The sequence below is a fragment of the Eucyclogobius newberryi genome, unplaced genomic scaffold, assembly GCF_026437365.1.
Source record: "Eucyclogobius newberryi isolate DKJ021-1_F unplaced genomic scaffold, fEucNew1.0.hap1 SCAF_290, whole genome shotgun sequence".
Lineage (NCBI taxonomy): Eukaryota > Metazoa > Chordata > Actinopteri > Gobiiformes > Gobiidae > Eucyclogobius > Eucyclogobius newberryi.
Genome location: NW_027315935.1, coordinates 39,336 through 61,134, shown reverse-complemented (window position 1 = coordinate 61,134; position 21,799 = coordinate 39,336). Strand labels below are relative to the sequence as shown.

Sequence of the window (21,799 nt, the reverse complement as noted above, 5' to 3'; positions counted from 1 at the left end):
CTGTCGGTATAACAGGAGAACAAAACAAACAGCACAAAGGAAATACATTACATTTCTGTAAGAATAGTCTATACACTTGCAGCTTTTTATTCATAGCACAATTCTGTGGCCAGCCTGTTATCCAAACATGTTTACATTGTGTTTATTCTTTATAGAAAATGAAAAAAATAGTCTATTAAACTTTCCTCCAAAGACATTCTTGTAAAAATGATTTAGGTATTGTAGAAGCTGTTCTGAAATAAAGTGTTTGGAATAAAGTGCATGTAAGATCTACAAGGATGGTTAGATTATCCCAAATAGTATTGGAGAATTGATGATTGCTTTCATATGAGCACACTTGAGGCCATTTTTCTACTTAAAAATGTAGTTACATAGATACACAAACTACTGTTTAAGCCCATTATAGATCATGTTTGAAGAGATGACTTAGATTTGTCCCCAGTCACCATCGGTCTGAGCATCATGCCAACAGCTTTGTAAATATAAGCAGAAGCCAGGCCAACTCATTTACATTCATGAAGGATACAGAATTTACACTTTGATAGGATTTGAATAAAAATAAAAACGGTACTTGCATTGTATTGTATTTTATTTTAATTGGTCAAATGACAAGTTTCAATGTGAGCAACAAACAGCATAATTCATGCTTGTCAGTTGTTTGCACATATACCAGTACTCGGTTTGGAAGGAACATTCTTATTTTTTTTAAACGTTGGCTATTTGAATTTATAATCATACTGTATACAAAATATTCATTTTGAATGGCCGCTTATGCTGGTTACAGATTGTATACAGTACATGGCCGATGCACTATGGATCATGATTATCACAGTCTATTGGATGTTCCATTGTAGTTCTCCAATCTTCTCGTTCGTGGTCAGTACTTTCCCGTTAGCGCACACAGGTTGTTGCACACATTTCTCAGACTATAACAACATATGATTTCTTTAAACGTCTTCCTCATCTCCTGGCTCCTGAAGGCGTAGATTAGCGGATCAATCACTGAGTTGCACATTATTAGAGTGAGGTACATGTTGAAATGTGACATGAAGCAAATGCAGTAGAGATTCCGCGGACAAGAAATCATCAGAATTAAATGGAGGAAGAATGGTGCCCAGCAAACAATGAAAATACCTAGGAGTATAGTTAGCGTTATGGCTCCTTTCATGCTGGCACGCTGGTGGATGGAGTTGTAACCTGGTAAAGCGGCGATGCGTTTGACGTGGGATCGAGCTAGCATGAACATGTGGCTATAGAGGGAAGCCATGATGAGGAGCATGGCAAAAAACATTGAGACCAGGCAGATTATGACAGGGGTGGAGTCCGAATAGATGATGAAAACAATGCCACAGCCGGTGCAAAATGTCCAGATGCCACCAATGATACAGCCAGCACGTCGCACAGTCATGATGTTGTGGTACCGGAGGGCGTAGAAGATAGTAATGTATCTACGGGAGAACATAAATAGTTTAGAATACACACACAGACTTAATAGAAGTACTAGGGACTTCAGTGAGATGATGAATGAAGAAAAAATAAATCTTCAGAAAAAAAGTCAGTGAAACCCATTCATGTATTGTAGTTTATCTATTCTGCTCTAGCAGAAGAGAAAATAAGTTACAAACCATTCTGGATTACAAACCACTTCACACTCGGCTGCAAACCGTCCCAGTGCATGTTGCAGGTCCGGGTTTGATGGAGCCATCAGGACAACATCGTCTGCAAACAGCAGAGATGAGATCCTGTGGTCCCCAAACCGGACACCCTCCGACCCCTGACTGCGCCTAGAAATTCGGTCCATAAAAATTATGAACAGAACCGGTGACAAAGGGCAGCCCTGGCGGAGTCCAACATGCACTGGGAACAGGTCTGACTTACTGCCGGCAATGCGAACACAGCTCCTGCTCCGGTCATACAGGGACCGGACAGCCCTGAGCAAAGGGCCCCGGACCCCGTACTCCCGGAGCACCCCCCAAAGGACACCAAGGGACCCAGTCAAAAGCCTTCTCTAGATCCACAAAGACTGGTTGGGCAAACTCCCATGAACCCTTGAGCCCCCGATGGAGAGCTGGTCCAGTGTTCCACGACCGGGACGAAAACCGCTCTGCTCCTCCTGAATCCGAGGTTCGACTATCGGTCGGATTCTCCTCTCCAGTACCCCCTGTGATCCCTCTGTGGTTAGAACACACCCTCCGGTCCCCCTTCTTGAATAGAGGGACCGCCATCCCGGTCTGCCAGTCCAGAGGCACTGTCCCCGACTGCCACGCAATGTAGACGTGTCAGCCAAGACAGTCCTACAACATCCAGACTTTAGATACTCAGGACGGATCTCATCCACCCTCGGAGTCAGTGACTTCAGCTTGGGTGAGGAACGAGTCAGCCTCCGAGTCCTCAGTCTCCCCTTCCTCTACGGAAGACGTGACAGGGGGGTTAAGGAGGTCCTCAAATTATTCCTTCCACTGTTCGACGACATTCCTAGTCGAGGTCAGCAGGTCTCCACCTTCACCATGAACGGTGTTGGTGAAGCACTGCTTCCCCCTTGCCGGATAGTTTGCCAGAATAGTCCTCCTCCATGGCCTCCCCAAACTCCTCCCAGCCCCGGGTTTTTGCCTCTGCGACAGCACAAGATGCGATACGCCTGGCCTGTCGATACCTATAAAAGGCCTCAAGCCAAAAAGGCCTGATAGGCCTCCTTGTTCGGCCTGATTTCAAATTCTAAAGCCAATATCACTGAAATTAGATTTAGAGCTTAGCTAGATTTTTCAAATTCATCAGATGGTTCACATAAAACAATAAATGATGAAAAAGTCTGACCCACCAATGGGCTAATTTAAGAAAATTATACATTTGCCTAGACATAGACCAATTTTGACACATTATTCTTGTGTTTTCAACTAACCTAATTAAGAGCTGATATAATTAGGCTAATCCGGCGTGTTTACATCATGTGTTTCATGTATGTTCATTAACATGCACTGTCCCGACCAAATAAATGAAAATAAATATGATAGAAATGTGTCTAAAACTGTGTTTTCCATTCTGTAAACGGGAGTCTTTGCATTCAGGACCTCCCTTGTGTTAAAATGGCATGAAAAATCCGAATAGGGCCATGAGCAGACAAAAAATGTTGGTAAACCATTTGTTATTGCAGTATTACCTGTCGACAGCGATGGCCAGCAGGCTGCACATAGAGGCCACCACAGAGATACAGATCATGGAATCAAACACGTTGTCCATCTGACGTATGAAGTGGTCCTCAACCACCAGCTGCCTGTTGTTCAGGAGGTAAATAATGATGCTCTCCCAGGCATTGGACACACTCACCAGCATGTCTGCTACAGCCAGACTACAAAGACAAGGATCACATTTGGACATTATGATTACATACACATCTGGGATTTAAGGCGAGGCACTACAGGCAAAACTCATTTTCATTATGTTTTTATTTTATATTTATTTATTTATTAGTCAGTTGCTCTCTCAACATATAGGCTTTCACCTGATAATATCATTGTCCAATCTGCTCCTAAATTATTTGGTTATTTCATTTATCCATTTACATCCTTTGCACTATATGGGACATTGTAACGTGAAATGCATTTTATCCCACAGGGATAAAAATCACCCCTTCTGAGCTTGATTTATTAAAGTTTAAATCTAAAAGCTCGAGTTTATTAAAAAACTAAATGAGATGTCTAAAATCCTCTTAGTACATTTTTTTTAATCTAATATTTTGGATATTTAAATGTCCCACATAATAACCCAAGCTTTTTTTTGCTTTTACATCTACAGGAAGATCTTAAAAGGTTTTAATGCAGGGGAACTATATCTTTCCCTATTGCCAGCTTGGAGCAGTATAATTTGGTACAATCACAGGCAGCCAGCGTGAATATACATTATATGACTCATAATGTTGAGTGGAGCATCAACTCGTGCACTTTCCCGGTGCTCTTCCTCCGTGCAGTGACAGTATAAAGTGTATGACTTTGACCTAATGCAGAGACGATCCTCTGAAGCTCTAAATAGATTTATGAAACAACAGTCAGACCAGAGAAAAAACTCCTGCCTCAGATGATCACGTGAGCGAGGTTTGGTTTAATGAAGCACTGAGACAAGACGCAGCTCCAGCACCTCCACTATCCGACCCAGAACATTCCCTTCATTATTTAGTAACAGAGAGCTTCTCTTAACGGCCCTCCCTGTGTAATTAAAGGTAATTATCTTTGTTGTAGCTGAAATGTTTGTTCCTGGGCCGCTGATGCACCACACATCCCTCCCTTGCTCCTTTTGCTCTTTCATATCTTTTGCATGCGTTCAAGTCCTGTGCGATTAGAGTCTGAAACTATGATTGTATACATCAGCAAAACGATGCCTAAATGTCATGAAGTGTAGGCTACTAACACACAATTGAGTCCATCATTTTAAAAGTTAATTAAGGTATGAGTTGTTGTTGTTGTTGATGTTTGTATGTATGTATTCATATTTTATTTGTTATAAAATCCTTCCTGGCATGTATGGAGAACGGGATACCCGCCCGAAACCAAACGGCTGCATTGTTTCTGTAGTCTGCACGGGACCAGCACAGAAACGGCGGCTGGTCCATTATGAGCGATGGGGCACGCCCCTCTTGTCAATCACGCACACATTTCTACAATTATACTAACATTGACACTGTGAAATACTTTGATAATATAAGTGTTTCAAAAATACATGAATGTGTGTCTATCAACTGTACATTGCTTCTTAAAGCCTTCTTTGTTAGTTTGTGTATTGCCTGCCTATCAAACTATGGGACTTTGCTGTTTGGGGCTAATTGAAACACTATTAAATTAATCTGTCCAATAAAATCGTTGCAGCACCAATCAGAGCGATCACATAAACCCTCCATTTATGAACGTGTTACTACACAGCAGCTAACACTGTACTGTAAACACCTGAGCGGCTACAAACTCCTACAATCTCCAGAATCACATTACAACACAGACAAACTCAACGTTCAGGACACTGGAACAGCCTCAGAAACATCTGAGGTGAAAGAAATGTGTCTGTGTACTAGAAGAGTTTTGATGTACGTTGACTGTAAGAACCAGAAGCTCGGTATTTTGCCATGATGCTGTATAATTGCTCAATAAAAATATCGGGACAGCCTGCGATGACTTGGACTATGATGTATTCTGGGACATTACATTTTTGAAAGAACAGAAGAAGCTAACGTTGCAAGGACATTCATTACAATGCCTCTAAAACTCAATAAATGTATACCTTTTTAGTTAAAATATGTATAAATGTTTTCCTTATACTGATTTTTTTTTTTTTAAATAAAGATAATTAAACCTTTTGGAACATCAGATGACTTTGAATTGAATTTGTAGATCTCACTAGTTGCATTCACATTTCCTCTCATGCATTCATTACACCAGTACTTTCACCTGTAATGAGCAGATGCTGGCACTTGTTAGAGAGCAAATGAATGTGGGCCTGGGACTCATTACATAGCCCATTTTAGCATTACTACACTGTCTATGACAAATAATATGGGTGTATACGATAATATCACACACCACACATGCAGGATATATAGAGGAACTAATTAAAGTTGTGAAGCAAGAGTATAAAGACCAGAAGCTTCTTGCAGAGAAGAAAAAAATCTAAGTTAGTTAATTCATTATTTTATTTTCTAAAGGAAGTGCATCTGAGATCACATAACAAGGAAAGTGATTTTGTAATTTACATATAAGAAAAAGAAAAGAAAAAGAAAAGAGGATTATGTAGTAAAAAAGTGGGTAATGTAAACACCAATCCTCCAATTAGCAGTATGTAACAATCCGCTCCTTAAAGCACTAGTTACCATTATACCTTTAGGGTGAATAAGTGATGCCTAACTTTGTTGCCCGTTTTAGTCACCAATAATGTTGGCAAATGTAGAACTTATAAAATCAAACTTCCATCCCCAAAAGCTTGCATTGTGGCCTTGCGCCTTTTACTTGAATACAATATAACTCAAAATCACATGCAACACAGCTAATGGCTTAAGGTCACAGTTTTAAAGTATTTGGGAGTGTCCTCCCAGTGGTCTCCTGCTGGGCCGTGAGGAGCTGTTCCCACAAAGGAAGTGAGCATTGTCTCTATGGTGCAGTTGAAGCTCACTGTGAGGTTGGTTTGGGGGTGGTAGTGAGCTTCTGTATCACTCCCCACCTTTGCAGAGGTTTGTGAGAATGCTGGGCAAAAACTGGGGCCCCCTGTTTGACCCAAAGTTGTTGGGCACACCCCCAGCGAGTGAGGATTTCCTCTCTCGTGAGGTTTTACTGTCTTGTAAAGGGAACAACTCTACTCAATGGGAGTAATGGTCCACTGCCAAGAAACAGTTTCCGTTCTTACTGCGGGGAAATGGTTCCATGAGGTCAATCCCCAGCATCTCCCCCGGTGCATTCACTTGGGTGGATTGGAGATAACGATGGGACTTTGTGTTTTCTGGTTTGTACCAGTGCAGGTTGCACAGGCCCATGTGTGTGCTCCCATACATCTTTTTGCACACTGGGCCACTCCACCACACTGGGACGACTTGACTGGAACTTCCTCTTGTGTGTATATGGTGTGCTCTTCTACGGAGGGTCACCTGAGCAGTTTGAGTTCAGAGGGGTGGTCATCTGCAACAGAGTCCAGGATTGGATGTCATTCCGGTTTCTGCCAGGTTGAGGTGCATAATAGAGGTTTATCACCTTGGCCGTATCAGTCCACTGGTTCATTCTTGGAGACGGCAGCAGGAAGGAGTAGAAATTATAGCCACCAGCAGCTCGTAATCCATAGACCCGTTTAGCCAAGTTTATTATTTACTCCTGCTTCAGTAAGGAAGTCCAGACCGATTATCATTGAAAAAGTGTCTGTCCTCCATCACATGTGCCTCCAAGTACAGATTGCAGCTGTGCCAGTCGAGTCTGAAGTTTTGTTTGCCCAGGGCAGCATTAGCAGCTCCATCAGCCATCACAAATCTCTGTCCCTCCTCGGGGAGCAGGTTCTTATGGGCCCCATGAAGTTCCTTCCATAAGCTCTTCTTCGTGAGAGTGTAGGTACTCCCAGTATCCACCACCACTACTCCCTGCAGGTTACAGACAGTAAGCGGGACCAACAACAGTTCAGCTTTTGCAGTTCTGTGAGTGTGAGGTTGTACAGCCGCTGTAGTAAACCGGTTTCTTCACTTTTTTGTCTACAACCTTTTTGGTCAGTCTCTCAAAGGAGGAGTGAACTTTCTGCCAATATCCTTTAGTACAGTGCAGTCCCGCTCCACCATTGAACCAACTCTGACAAGTATACATCTCCCGATTCCTCTTCAGCCATATCTGGTTTCCACTTTAAACACAACGCTTGGTAATCATAGGCAAAGTCGCGCAATCATTGCTCCGGTTGCTGTACCAGGTCCCTCAGTTTATCCTCAACCTCTGCTATATAGTCCGCGGAAAGGAACGCGTTTATGAAGGCCTCTTTGAAGGAACCCTAATCTTTCATCCGATTATTTGCCACCTTCCACCAACTGAGGGCAGGTCCTTTTAAAACGGATGACAACATCTGGGCGCAAGAGAGTGCGCAAAAAGTTCTCTGCTTGCTCCACAAAGCTCAGAACTTCAGCGGCTTCACAACTGGGTCCAAACGTGGGGAAATCCAGGCGGACAGGTTGACTTCCTATGTCAGTAGACACTTCAATAGTTCTCCGATTGATAGCTGGTGCTAGGTGCTAGTGGGACTTAAAGCATTAATATCACTTTTCCACTGTTCATCCCTACGCTTGAGGCAGGTGACTATGATTTTCTTAATTTTAGCTCCCTTGTCATGGTAATCCTGCTCTATTTTGGTCAGTGCATCATTAACATACTCACTAAAGGAGGTTTCCTTGTTGAGCAAGCTGGTGACTGAGTCCCTTAAATTAGCTTCAAGTGTACCAACCTTTGCTCAACTTCAACCACTTTTTTTCTGACAACTGTCTCACTCACACCTGAACCCTCATCGGATCTACGTGCACCTGCTCCCCTGCAGCTACCTCACTATCACCAGAGCTGCTATTGTCTGTGTTAACATGGTTACCGTCCTGACTTGGTGCAGGAACCTCCTCTGGACTATCCACTACCCCAGTGAACTCCATGTCCTCAGTGATATACAGAGCCTAAAAGTGAAACAATCTCCTCTGTGGATTCCTGCGTGTGACAAAAGGAACAGCTAAAGGTGCTAACCTTTTGGCATGACAAGTCTCCTAGTTGCACATGCTCACAACATGGTGAGGAGATGAGACCAGCAAAGAGATGAGACCTAACCAAATAATAAAATGTGTTACTGAAAAGTAACTAGGAGAGCACAAAACTGACTTGTTCTCGTTACTCTAAAAAGTAATTTGAGTACTCTAACGCTTTACCAGTTAACGTGTTACCCCAACTCTGTATATCACAACCGCATTAATAACATGTTATGCCATTTATTAGAATCTACTATTAATAAGATTCAAATTGAATATATAAAGTGCCCAAAAAGAGCCCTACAGGGGAGCTGATACACCCTTTAGAACAGATGCTTTAATTTGGTTATAGCCTCAGTATTCAGTTTTCAGGTAAGATACTCAATTAATTAAATGAGCAGAAAAATCTGATGATTGGGGTGCCAGACCAACATCACATGATCTCTCTGGGTGGAGTCTGCATGTTCTCCCCGTGTTACCGTGGGTTCTCTCCGGGTTCTCCGGCTTCCTCCCACCGTCCAAAGACATGCATGTGTTAGGCAAAATTGGTGACTCTAAATTGGCCCTAGTGAATGGTTGTCTGTAATGTCTGTGTCTCTGTGTTGGCTCTGCGACGAGTTGGCCACTGTCCAGGGTGTACCCAGCCTAAGGCCCGAAGTCACTGGGATAGGCTCCAGTCACCCGCGACCCCGAAAGGGAACAAGCGGTAGAAAATGGATGGATGGATGGAAAAATCTGATAAACATACATCCCCAGACACTTCCTCTAACTCCTCCGGGGGGATCCCGAGGCGTTCCCAGGCCAGCCGAGAGACATAGTCTCTCCAGCGTGTCCTGGGTCTTCCCCGGGGCCTCTTCCCGGTGGGACATGCCTGAAACACCTCCCGAGGGAGGCGCCCAGGAGGCATCCGGAACAGATGCCTGAGCCACCTCAGCTGGCTCCTCTCGACGTGGAGGAGCAGCGGCTCTACTCCGAGCTCCCCCCGTGCGGCCTCACCTTATCTCTAAGGGAGCGCCCAGCCACACGGCGGAGGAAACTCATTTCGACCGCTTGTATCCGCGATCTTGTTCTTTCGGTCACTACCCAAAGCTCATGACCATAGGTGAGGGTAGGAACGTAGACCGACCGGTAAATAGAGAGCTTTGCCTTTCGGCTCAGCTCCCTCTTTACCACAACGGTCCGATGCAGCGGCTGCATCACTGCAGCCGCTGCATCGATCCGCCTGTCGATCTCACGCTTCATCCTTCCCTCACTCGTGAACAAGACCCCGAGATACTTGAACTCCTCCACTTGGGGCAAGGACACCCCACCCACCTGGAGAGGGCAAGCCACCTTTTTCCGGTCGAGAACCATGGCCTCGGATTTGGAGGTGCTGATTCTCATCCCAGCCGCTTCACACTCGGCTGCAAACCGTCCCAGTGCATGTTGCAGGTCCGGGTTTGATGGAGCCATCAGGACAACATCGTCTGCAAACAGCAGAGATGAGATCCTGTGGTCCCCAAACCGGACACCCTCCGACCCCTGACTGCGCCTAGAAATTCGGTCCATAAAAATTATGAACAGAACCGGTGACAAAGGGCAGCCCTGGCGGAGTCCAACATGCACTGGGAACAGGTCTGACTTACTGCCGGCAATGCGAACACAGCTCCTGCTCCGGTCATACAGGGACCGGACAGCCCTGAGCAAAGGGCCCCGGACCCCGTACTCCCGGAGCACCCCCCAAAGGACACCCCGAGGGACACGGTCGAAAGCCTTCTCCAGATCCACAAAGCACATGTGGACTGGTTGGGCTGGTCCACCAATCTGATAAACAGATCAAACTAATTTCTGTCAGCATTAGTTTCCTCAAGCATTTAAAAAACATTGACTCATGACATTGGGATTGGCAATTACAGACTACTTAACCAACGGTAGCTGACTGAAGCTTCAGCAGTCCAGTCTGTGTTAGTGGAAGATTACCAAATTAATCTCTCCATTTAAAACAACGTGGTTCTAAGATTAGATGCCGGTTAAAAGGAAGTTGTTGTAAAAAGTATTGTGTTTAATTTAACGTACCAAACTTTGAACTACTAGACATACATAGAATAAGGGCAGTTCAATTATGTAAACAAGTTTTCTGCTGCTCCAGACAAGCTTCACGAATATCATTTAAATTGTTGACAAAATCCTCCAAAAGTTCATATTGAGACAGGAAACTTTCTGCATTGAAATTAGTACCGTATTTTCCGCACTATAAAGCGCACGTAAAAGTCTTTAACGTCCTCAAAAGCCGTCCGTGCGCTTAATAGTCCGGTGCGCATAATATATGGTTTATTTCTGGTTGTGCTTACTGACCGCGAAGATATTTTGTGTGGTACATGGTGTATAAAGAAGATTTGGGACAGGAGACGCCGATGCGCGACTATATTTACAGTACTCCGGACCCGGAAGTCCCAACAACATATTTGCAAAGCATTCTGGGAATAGTAGTCTACCTGCACGCGGCGCACGCGACACTTTGTTAAAACGTAAACAACATTTTCAGTCAGGCACAACGCAGACACCTACCGGTAAATTAAGGACTCGAAGATGGCCCAAGATGGCTGCTGCCAAGAGACCATTATATAATGCGCTTACGGGCTAAACTATCAGTCAACTGTGGGAATCAAAAGGCCGGAATCATCACTGAACTTCCGCGTGGGTCCGAGATGCGGGATCACATGACCAAAGAGATTTTAGCACGGAGCACTATCGGCGCTTTGGCTGCTTTTACCATTATGCGCCCCAGCAGACATTAAACCGGGACACGGGACGTAAACAATCAGGGCAGTCCCCAGGTAAATCGGGTCGTAGCTATGCGGGATGTACTTCGGCACATTTGAAGGATTTGATGACGAGAAATGAACTGAAAAAGTGAGTGTATTGTGATGTATTTTACGTGTTGCATCTCAACGAGGCTGGGAGTTGTTGTGAATATGCTAACGTGTCTTTTAGCGGTAGCAGAGTGTGTACTGTGTTTGTATTTTACGTGTTTACAAGTGATCTTGACTGAGAATTGATTTGGATATGCTAACGTGTCTGTTAGCGATAGCAGAGTGTGTTTTGATGTTGAACAATGTTGATCTGGATGAGTTGAACGCGTTTCATAAAGCTCAACTGACTCTGACTTATCTGTCTCTTTTGTTTATCTTATGCGCTTTATCGTCCGGTGCGCTTTATGTATGAACCAGTACACATGGTACACAGATAGCTGATGGTGCGCTTAATAATCCGTTGCGCTTTTTCGTGCGCAAAATACGGTACACTTTATCATACAAGGACATTCAAATAAATACGTGTAAGTTAACTATAAATTAAACTTAAGTATTGAGATTGAACAAAGAGTGTATTGGTCTTACCTGCAGACAAAGAAGTACATGGGTGAGTGCAGGTTTTTATTTTTGACTATCGCTGTAATGACCAGGATGTTTTCAAGCAGGGAGATGATTCCCAAGATCAGAAAAACCTGCAAAAACACAGATCACAATAACTTTTGTGCATAAACAGCTGCCAGTACTGAAAGCCATGGAAAAAATATAGGGTAGATTTTAGATGATAAGAAGTGATTTTTTTTTAATGCCAAAATTGCAACGCAATGCTGACTTAGCCTACCTGTATCACCATTTTAAAAATGTAAGAGTAAAGTAAAGCTTAATCGTCAAAGGTGTTTGGGGAAAACAGGAAAAGTCTATGCCGCATAATATATCTCCTTTAATCATCATCATGCCAAAAAACAGAAGCTCAACAGAAACAACATGTGTCTGCTATGTTCATGGGTGCTTTAATTTTAAGCATAAAATCACCTAACATCAGGAAAGAATATTGCAGCAAATAAAATTTTTAGCATTTTTAACCTTGCAACGGGCTAATAAGCATGTGCGAAGTGTTCAATGCTCGGAGCCCCACAGTGGTGAAACTTAAAAATGGAAACATGTCATTGTAATCCCTCATTCGTCCAGGAGTGTCCCATTGTACAACAATTCAGTTGAAGTCATCTGGACTCTGTTTTTTAGAAAAACAAAACATTTCGACTCTCATCCAAGACTCATTCTCAATCTGCGAATCGAGTCTGGGAACTCAATGGCGGGACCTCCTGATAAAGGGAGTTTTTGGTTTCACTTGAGACTACTCTTCTTTGTTTTCTAGCAGCCCTGTAATGGGCTATCAAAACCCTATTGTAACCTGACTTTTGCTCCCTCCTCACTGAGAACCTAATTAGCATCAGAATGCTAATTAGGTTCTCTCCTGTTCCAGGGTTTCAAAAGACTATTATACAATATTATACAACCGGAAGGTTGAATCTTACACCTCTATTTCGGTTTAAAGAAATTTGATATTGTAGATGGTTTTAAATCAGATTGCCATTGGTATGTTTTACTCTAGTGCCGTGGCAAGGCTCACACCCCACGACACACGGGTTACTCCTGGATTGTGCTTTGGCGGCTGGTTGTTTTGGAAGCTGGGGTCCCAATGTGTGTGTAGCAGGCTGAACTAGCTACGCCCGCTGCGCGTCAAGGGTGTGCAGCAGAAGTTTCTCAGCAGTAGGTGAAAGGAAAGCTCTGCATTTTAGGCCCAGCTTATCTGCTCTGCTTTTTCAAACTAAATCTTTAACTTTTAGGTCATGGGGCCACCTTGCCTCTTGACTCTTATGACGATTAATTGATGGACAATGCTCAACATAAATGTGATTGTAATTATGAACAACAATGAATGTGAAATTCCACTGAGACCTATGTTTTTATTAAGGAACTTATTATCCATAGAAAACAAAGAAAGAACTAATCTATAAATAAATCCTTCTGTATAAAAAATGTCTATGTGCCTCTTGTCAACAACGAATCTGTGCGCCTTTCTTTTAATGTTTTCAATATGGTCCTGGGCCCATACATTAATGTCCAGGTGGCATTGTTGGTCCTCTGATTTGGTTTTAACACCTACAGCTAAAGTTAAAACACCCTGACATGCCTCTTTTTTTTTTTTTTTACAAAGATTGACTCCTTAACTCCTCTTTCAAACCATCTTTTCTCCCTGCTTAGAATCTTCACCTCACTGTCTTCAATAGAGTGGTTTGTGGGATTATGATGAAGATGCACAGCACTCTGGGGTCCTGAATTTGCATGTCTTCTTTGTTGATAAAGCCCCCCTTGTGAAGTGGCACTTTAGTCTCACATATGTACTGCTTGTTACAACATTATTCACGTTTTTCTAATATAAAAAAGGCTGTGGCTGGAGAGCCGCAGTTTCAGGGACCGCGGCATTTCCCTTATAGCCCGTTATAGCCTCATGGCTAACCCTAATCCTAACCCTAATCCTAACCCTAATCCTAACCCTAATCTTAACCCTAATCTTAACCCTAACCCTAACCCTAACCCTAACCTTAACCTTAACCTTAACCTTAACCTTAACCTTAACCTTAACCTTAACCCTAACCCTAACCCTAACCTTAACCCTAACCTTAACCCGGCGCGGTCTAAAACGGCGCTAAAACGCGGTCAAATAGCGGCGCAGTTTCAGGAGCTGCGGCGCGCGGCCGGCACAAAAATAACATGGCTTTTTCGTCCGCGCGCCGCGGCTCTGCAGACACTCCCATAAAAAAAAGCTAATAGTTTTTTCTTTAGTCCAGACAGATAACAGTGCTTGAATAATGAAATTATTCAAATTAAACATTTTCTACTGGAGAATACGTATAGCTGTATTATACTATATTGTATAAATGGCAAAGCTCTAACTATGCAGTACTAAGAATGTGAGCTTTGAAATCTCTGAAGTTGTTAAATTTTACTCTAATGCTTCTCAAAAAGGCACAAGGCAGTCAGCCCTAATAATCACAACTGCAAACTTCTACGGGGCTCCATTTGAGACAAAAATGACCATGACAAAAATCAAAACATTCATACAAATGCTATCTCCCGGGTAAATAGTTGTTATTGTTGTTGTTGTTGTTTTATGGCGGTTGACATCCGAGTGTTGCATTACCGCCAGACTTTATTCCTCAGACGTTTCGTAGTCCTCCTAAAAGTTCTTCTTCCAGTGCCTTGACTTCCAGTGCTTTGTCCTCAGACTCTGTCGTAGTCCGTAAAAGTACTCCTTCCATTGCTTTGGTGCTACAAAGCCCATGAGGTCATGATATGTCTTTGTGACTAGAATAGTTGTTGTTGTTTCAGAGACCAACCGGCTTTATTCCAGGGAGACTCTTCTTCATCTTCCTCTCCTTCTTTGACGTTCGGTGCTTCCACCGTACAGCTTTATTCTTTAGGCTTCATTCTATAGGCTTTAATATTTCCACTGATGTCGCTGCTTGGTAGCCGTGCGTCTACGAGACTGGGCGAGGACAGGAGACCACCCCCACCCCCATCTCGTCACTCTGATCACTCTGACTCCCCAAAAGCAGACCCCCATCACTCCGACTCCCATTTAGCGCCTTTAGCCTGTTTTCTATATCTGCCCAATCAAGCTCCTTTGTTCCAAGGAATCTCCCTGCAGCTTTAGCAATGATCCTGATCCTTTCAGTTCTACTTTGAGTCTGAGCAGCACAGTTTACAACATCCACCATAAAGAGTACAAAATCCTCTCTATCCACAACCAGGGTATTCTCATTAATTCTGGAACCTGCACACTTGGGACCTCCACTCTTGAAACCTTCACACTTCTTGGGAGCCACGCTGGCCTTTCTCATTTCGCTCTGGCTGGGAGCAGCGCTGGCTCCTCTCTCTGTATTTACTCTAAACTTGTTACTTGAAACTTTCTTGACTGCATCTGCATAGGATATACCTTGAGAGACCTTTATTTTATGCACCTCAGCAGCTCTTTTGCTAAACCTGCATCCCCCGTAGGCAGAGCTATGTTCTTCCCCACAGTTACAGCACTTCAGTTTTGCTCCCACGTCACACTTCCCATACTCGTGATCTCCTGCACATTTACCACATCTTTGCCTCCCTCTACAGACCGCTGCAATATGCCCAAAGCGCTGGCACTTAAAGCAACGCAGGGGCGGTGGAACATATGGCCTAACGCTATAGCACATGTACCCAATGAACACCTTACTAGGCAGGCACCTCCCTTCAAGTGTTACCATTACCGACAAGCTGTCACATCTTACCCCAGACCGGGTCACCTTCACCCCCTAGCGTCCAGCACCTTAGCTCCAGTCAAATTCTCCTTAAATTCATCCACAGACGTCGCCGTAGGGACGCCTACGATAACTCCTCTGACCATGTTTCTTTCAGCATCAGACACAAGAATGTCCTTTCCACCCAGACGTTTAGTTCCAATCGCCTTCCGTTGCTGAGCCGCGTCCTTGCACACGACCAGCAGCGAGCCATCTCTAAGGACACTCGCACTCTTGATCACTCCCACAGCTACAGTTAGGCTCTTTGACAATGCCACTGAATTCCACTCCTTAAAGGATGCACTATCCTGTGCAAGCTTTATGATCACCTTACAGTCTCTGCTCTCACCCCGGATATCAATAGCTTCAACCTCATCCTGCTGCTCATTCCCAGAACCCTCGGACGAGCTAAGGGACTTTTTACGTTTCCGGGCACGTGCAGCCAGAAAAGGCTGCTCCTCCACGCCGTCCAGAACGTCTTCGACCACCGATCCACTCTCCTCCGCCATCTCCCGTCTCTCCCAGACCGGGTCACCTAAAAGTTCTTCTTCCAGATTACCACCAGACTTTAGTTGTTGTTGTTGTTGTTGTTGTTTTATGGCGGTTGGCATCCAATTGGTGGTCACATTTATATAGGGCTTTTCTACCTTCAAGGCACTCAAAGCGCTTTACATCAAAGAAACAGTCACCCATTCACACACCCATTCACATACCAATGTTCGTTGTTCAGTTTGATCATTTTTCTAAGAGCCTCTCCAAATATAGAGAGACGGGAGATGGCGGAGGAGAGTGGATCGGTGGTCGAAGACGTTCTGGACGGCGTGGAGGAGCAGCCTTTTCTGGCTGCACATGCCCGGAAACGTAAAAAGTCCCTTAGCTCGTCCGAGGGTTCTGGGAATGAGCAGCAGGATGAGGCTGAAGCTATTGATATCCGGAGTGAGAGCAGAGACTGTAAGGTGATCATAAAGCTTGCACAGGATAGTGCATCCTTTAAGGAGTGGAATTCAGTGGCATTGTCAAAGAGCCTAACTGTAGCTGTGGGAGTGATTAAGAGTGCGAGTGTCCTTAGAGATGGCTCGCTGCTGGTCGTGTGCAAGGACGCGGCTCAGCAACGGAAGGCGATTGGAACTAAACGTCTGGGTGGAAAGGACATTCTTGTGTCTGATGCTGAAAGAAACACGGTCAGAGGAGTTATCGTAGGTGTCCCTACGGCGACGTCTGTGGATGAAGTTAAGGAGAATTTGACTGGAGCTAAGGTGGTGGACGCTAGGCGGTTGAAGGTGACCCGGTCTGGGGTAAGATGTGACAGCTTGTCGGTAATGGTAACACTTGAAGGGAGGTGCCTGCCTAGTAAGGTGTTCATTGGGTTCATGTGCCATGACGTTAGGCCATATGTTCCACCGCCCCTGCGTTGCTTTAAGTGCCAGCGCTTTGGGCATATTGCAGCGGTCTGTAGAGGGAGGCAAAGATGTGGTAAATGTGCAGGAGATCACGAGTATGGGAAGTGTGACGTGGGAGCAAAACTGAAGTGCTGTAACTGTGGGGAAGAACATAGCTCTGCCTACGGGGGATGCAGGTTTAGCAAAAGAGCTGCTGAGGTGCATAAAATAAAGGTCTCTCAAGGTGTATCCTATGCAGATGCAGTCAAGAAAGTTTCAAGTAACGAGTTTAGAGTAAATACAGAGAGAGGAGCCAGCGCTGCTCCCAGCCAGGGCGAAATGAGAAAGGCCAGCGTGGCTCCCAAGAAGTGTGAAGGTTTCAAGAGTGGAGGTCCCAAGTGTGCAGGTTCCAGAATTAATGAGAATACCCTGGTTGTGGATAGAGAGGATTTTGTACTCTTTATGGTGGATGTTGTAAACTGTGCTGCTCAGACTCAAAGCAGAACTGAAAGGATCAGGATCATTGCTAAAGCTGCAGGGAGATTCCTTGGAATAAAGGAGCTTGATTGGGCAGATATAGAAAACAGGCTAAAGGCGCTAAATGGGAGTCGGAGTGATGGGGGTCTGCTTTTGGGGAGTCAGAGTGATCAGAGTGACGAGATGGGGGTGGGGGTGGTCTCCTGTCCTCGTCCAGTCTCGTAGACGCACGGCTACCAAGCAGCGACATCAGTGGAAATATTAAAGCCTATAGAATGAAGCCTAAAGAATAAAGCTGTACGGTGGAAGCACCGAACGTCAAAGAAGGAGAGGAAGATGAAGAAGGGTCTCCCTGGAATAAAGCCGGTTGTTGTTGTTGTTGTTGTTGTTGTTTTATGGCGGTTGGCATCCGAGTGTTGCATTACCGCCAGACTTTATTCCTCAGACGTTTCGTAGTCCTCAGACTCTGTCGTAGTCCGTAAAAGTTGTTGTTGTTGTTGTTGTTGTTGTTGTTGTTTTATGGCGGTTGGCATCCAAGTGTTGCATTACCGCCAGACTTTATTCCTTAGACTTTGTCGTAGTCCTCAGACTCTGTCGTAGTCCGTAAAAGTACTCCTTCCATTGCTTTGGTGTTACAAAGCCCATGAGGTCATGATATGTCTTTGTGACTAGAATAGTTGTTGTTGTTTCAGAGACCCAACCGGCTTTATTCCAGGGAGACTCTTCTTCATCTTCCTCTCCTTCTTTGACGTTCGGTGCTTCCACCGTACAGCTTTATTCTTTAGGCTTCATTCTATAGGCTTTAATATTTCCACTGATGTCGCTGCTTGGTAGCCGTGCGTCTACGAGACTGGGCGAGGACAGGAGACCACCCCCACCCCCATCTCGTCACTCTGATCACTCTGACTCCCCACAAGCAGACCCCCATCACTCCGACTCCCATTTAGCGCCTTTAGCCTGTTTTCTATATCTGCCCAATCAAGCTCCTTTGTTCCAAGGAATCTCCCTGCAGCTTTAGCAATGATCCTGATCCTTTCAGTTCTGCTTTGAGTCTGAGCAGCACAGTTTACAACATCCACCATAAAGAGTACAAAATCCTCTCTATCCACAACCAGGGTATTCTCATTAATTCTGGAACCTGCACATTTGGGACCTCCACTCTTGAAACCTTCACACTTCTTGGGAGCCACGCTGGCCTTTCTCATTTCGCCCTGGCTGGGAGCAGCGCTGGCTCCTCTCTCTGTATTTACTCTAAACTCGTTACTTGAAACTTTCTTGACTGCATCTGCATAGGATATACCTTGAGAGAGCTTTATTTTCTGCACCTCAGCAGCTCTTTTGCTAAACCTGCATCCCCCGTAGGCAGAGCTATGTTCTTCCCCACAGTTACAGCACTTCAGTTTTGCACCCACGTCACACTTCCCATACTCGTGGTCTCCTGCACATTTACCACATCTTTGCTTCCCTCTACAGACCGCTGCAATATGCCCAAAGCGCTGGCACTTAAAGCAACGCAGGGGCGGCGGAACATATGGCCTGACGCTATAGCACATGTACCCAATGAACACCTTACTAGGCAGGCACCTCCCTTCAAGTGTTACCATTACTGACAAGCTGTCACATCTTACCCCAAACCGGGTCACCTTCAACCGCCTAGCGTCCACCACCGTAACTCCAGTCAAATTCTCCTTAACTTCATCCACAGACGTTGCCGTAGGGACACCTACGATAACTCCTCTGACCGTGTTTCTTTCAGCATCAGACACAAGAATGTCCTTTCCACCCAGACGTTTAGTTCCAATCGCCTTCCGTTGCTGAGCCGCGTCCTTGCACACGACCAGCAGCGAGCCATCTCTAAGGACACTCGCACTCTTGATCACTCCCACAGCTACAGTTAGGCTCTTTGACAATGCCACTGAATTCCACTCCTTAAAGGATGCACTATCCTGTGCAAGCTTTATGATCACCTTACAGTCTCTGCTCTCACCCCGGATATCAATAGCTTCAGCCTCATCCTGCTGCTCATTCCCAGAACCCTCGGACGAGCTAAGGGACTTTTTACGTTTCCGGGCACGTGCAGGCAGAAAAGGCTGCTCCTCCACGCCGTCCAGAACGTCTTCCATCCCCGATCCACTCTCCTCCGCCATCTCCCGTCTCTCCAGACCGGGTGTTGAGAAAAGTCTCCTCACAGTTTTAGTCCAGGGCTTGTTGTTGTTGTTGTTGTTGTTGTTGTTTTATGGCAGTTGGCATCCAAGTGTTGCATTACCGCCAGACTTTATTCCTCACTATTCTAGTCACAAAGACATATCATGACCTCATGGGCTTTGTAACACCAAAGCAATGGAAGGAGTACTTTTACGGACTACGACAGTCTGAGGACTACGAAAAGTCTGAGGAATAAGGTCTGGCGGTAATGCAACAATTGGATGCCAACCGCCATAAAACAACAACAACAACAACAACAACAACAACAACACCAATGTTCGCAGACACTGGGGGCGAGTTGGGTTATGTATCTTAACCAAGGACACAACGGCAGTATTCACATGAGGCAGCTGCGATCGCACCGCCAACCTGCGGTGGATCTGACCGCTCTGACCGAGCGGGAGTCGAACCGCCGACCTTTGGATCAGAAGTCGAGTACCAAAGAAACAAAGCAACCAATCAAATTCTATATCCCTAGCTAGAAATAATAATCAGGAGGGAGACGTTGTGTAACATTGTTGAAGTTGCTGTATTAATGACACATTCAGTAGACAAGAGTTTGGACACCTCCAATAGACTTTAATAGACAGAAAAGACGACAGGGAACAGTATGAATAGAAAATCACAAAAGATGTGAAAACTACATAGAGTGCAAAGTAACTAGCAGAATGACAGGCGAGAAAAACATCATGCTTTGTTTGTTAGACAAACAAAATACAAAAGTGTATCAACAAGAACTTGAAGTACAGAATAGACACAAAACATTTAATGTGTAAAAGATTAACTACCTCTATAGCGATGTGCATCTGCTCACATGCTGCTGGCTTGGTCGTCCCACTCTTGAGTGGAGGGGCCAATGTGTAGTTGTGAGGGTACTCGCCCCATGAGGAGTTACTCAACAGTGCCCCCTCTCTGTAGGAGGACTCCTCAGACACATTCATCTTGCTGTGGTCCAGTACCAATCAGAGCTGGAGTAAACTAGAAGCCATTATGCAGATAGAATGAGAAAGGAGAGAAGAAAATGTAATTAAGATACATTTGAGGGTAGAAAATGAGACACATGTACCTGTTGCCGTTGGGGAATAAGTGTGTTTTGTGGGAGCTCTGCCATGCAGTTTTATACAGTGAAACGATCTTGAGGCACTGACAACACAAGCACAGCCTCTCTCTAACTCAATGCCCTTTTTCATTATAGTCATACCCCGACCTCCTGTTTGCTCAAGCCTCCACATCCTCATGCAACACCTACACATGTTCCCTACTCTCCCTTTTTACATCTTTACACCTTTCCAAACTATTTAAAGTTGACCTTTGTATTAAAGGGCTTTTAAACTACTCTACTATAAAGGTTTTTACCTTTTTTTTACATTATCTTTGCTCCACCCCAGCTTGAAAATATACACTGAGATAAACTGAAATACAAATAATGTTTTGAAAAAATTTACAACCATTTTTTTTTTATTGTAATTTTTTGGACACATTTTAAGTATTGATATTTTAGCTTGATTTGTTTTATATTTGCAACATTTGGCATTTATCCATCATCAAAACTGTCAGTTGTATGTAAATGGTGCGTGTTTCTTGTTTTGATTAGGGTTGAGTTGAGTTCTCTCACATTGGCGTCAAAGTCAAGTGGTAGCTGTCAAAAAGCCTGTCTCCATAAGTATTTGAACTGTTTAATGAATATTGTAAGTAAATTATACCATAATGTGTATAGCAGCGCTATTACACAGGCCTTCCAAGCATTTTAATCCGGCCCATGACCAGGCTTCCAAATATTTAAAAAATACATATGGCTTGGTCGTCCCACTCTTGAGTGCGAACATTGGTGTGTGAATGTGTGTGTGACTGGTTCCTTGTTAAATGGCTTAATTCTAGTTCAGATCTGGTTTGGTCTTGGTTTAGTCCCTGTTTAATTCTGCTTTAAACCTGTTTTGATTCTGGGTTAGTCCCGGTTCAGACCTGGTTGGTACTGATCTAGTCCTAGTTTAATTCGGGTTCAGACTTGGTAGGGCAATTTTGCAAAGTAATGTTGGAAAAGCATTTTTCTCACAAAAATGTGGTCATTGTATTGTTTTAATGCTATTTATTGAAACAGTGTTTTGAGCGACCCAAAATGTTGTTGCAGTAGTGGCATGTTGTGCAACTTCAGCCCAGAGGCCTTGGCCCTCCGAAAAATCTGACCATTGGGAAAATGAAATTGAATTGCCTTGGTGTATAGGAAACACACGAGTGGCCACAGAAAGACAGCATATGGCAGTGATTTACAGGGACTATTAAGCAGTACATTTTACAGGTACAATATACTGCTTCTTGGAAATCAGGGTCATTTCATTCAGATTAAATTATGTACACTGTTTTAAATCTTTGCCAAAGTACACACATTGTTAA

General features: G+C 44.3%; 1 protein-coding gene across 1 annotated transcript; it reads right to left on the bottom strand.

Annotated features, from left to right (window-relative positions):
• Positions 1-247: 247 nt before the first annotated feature.
• On the bottom strand, positions 248-20,402 carry LOC140373433 (melanocortin receptor 5-like). The gene is made up of 4 exons (XM_072459901.1): positions 20,197-20,402; positions 11,599-11,705; positions 3,158-3,346; positions 248-1,448 (listed from the first exon to the last, which is right to left on the bottom strand). Exons 1-4 carry the CDS (start codon positions 20,347-20,349, stop codon positions 878-880), a joined length of 1,020 nt encoding a protein of 339 aa, XP_072316002.1. The 5' UTR covers positions 20,350-20,402; the 3' UTR covers positions 248-877.
• Between the last annotated feature and the right edge of the window lie 1,397 nt (positions 20,403-21,799).

Coding starts and splice junctions, on each gene's coding strand:
- LOC140373433 (XM_072459901.1), bottom strand. CDS start 20,349: ATGAATGTGTCTGAGGAGTCCTCCTACAGAGAGGGGGCACTGTTGAGT. Junction 3,347..11,598: donor ATGTACTTCTTTGTCTGCAG/GTAAGACCAATA, acceptor TTGTCTTTGTAG/TCTGGCTGTAGCAGACATGC. Junction 1,449..3,157: donor CTGGCCATCGCTGTCGACAG/GTAATACTGCAA, acceptor GTTCTCCCGTAG/ATACATTACTATCTTCTACG.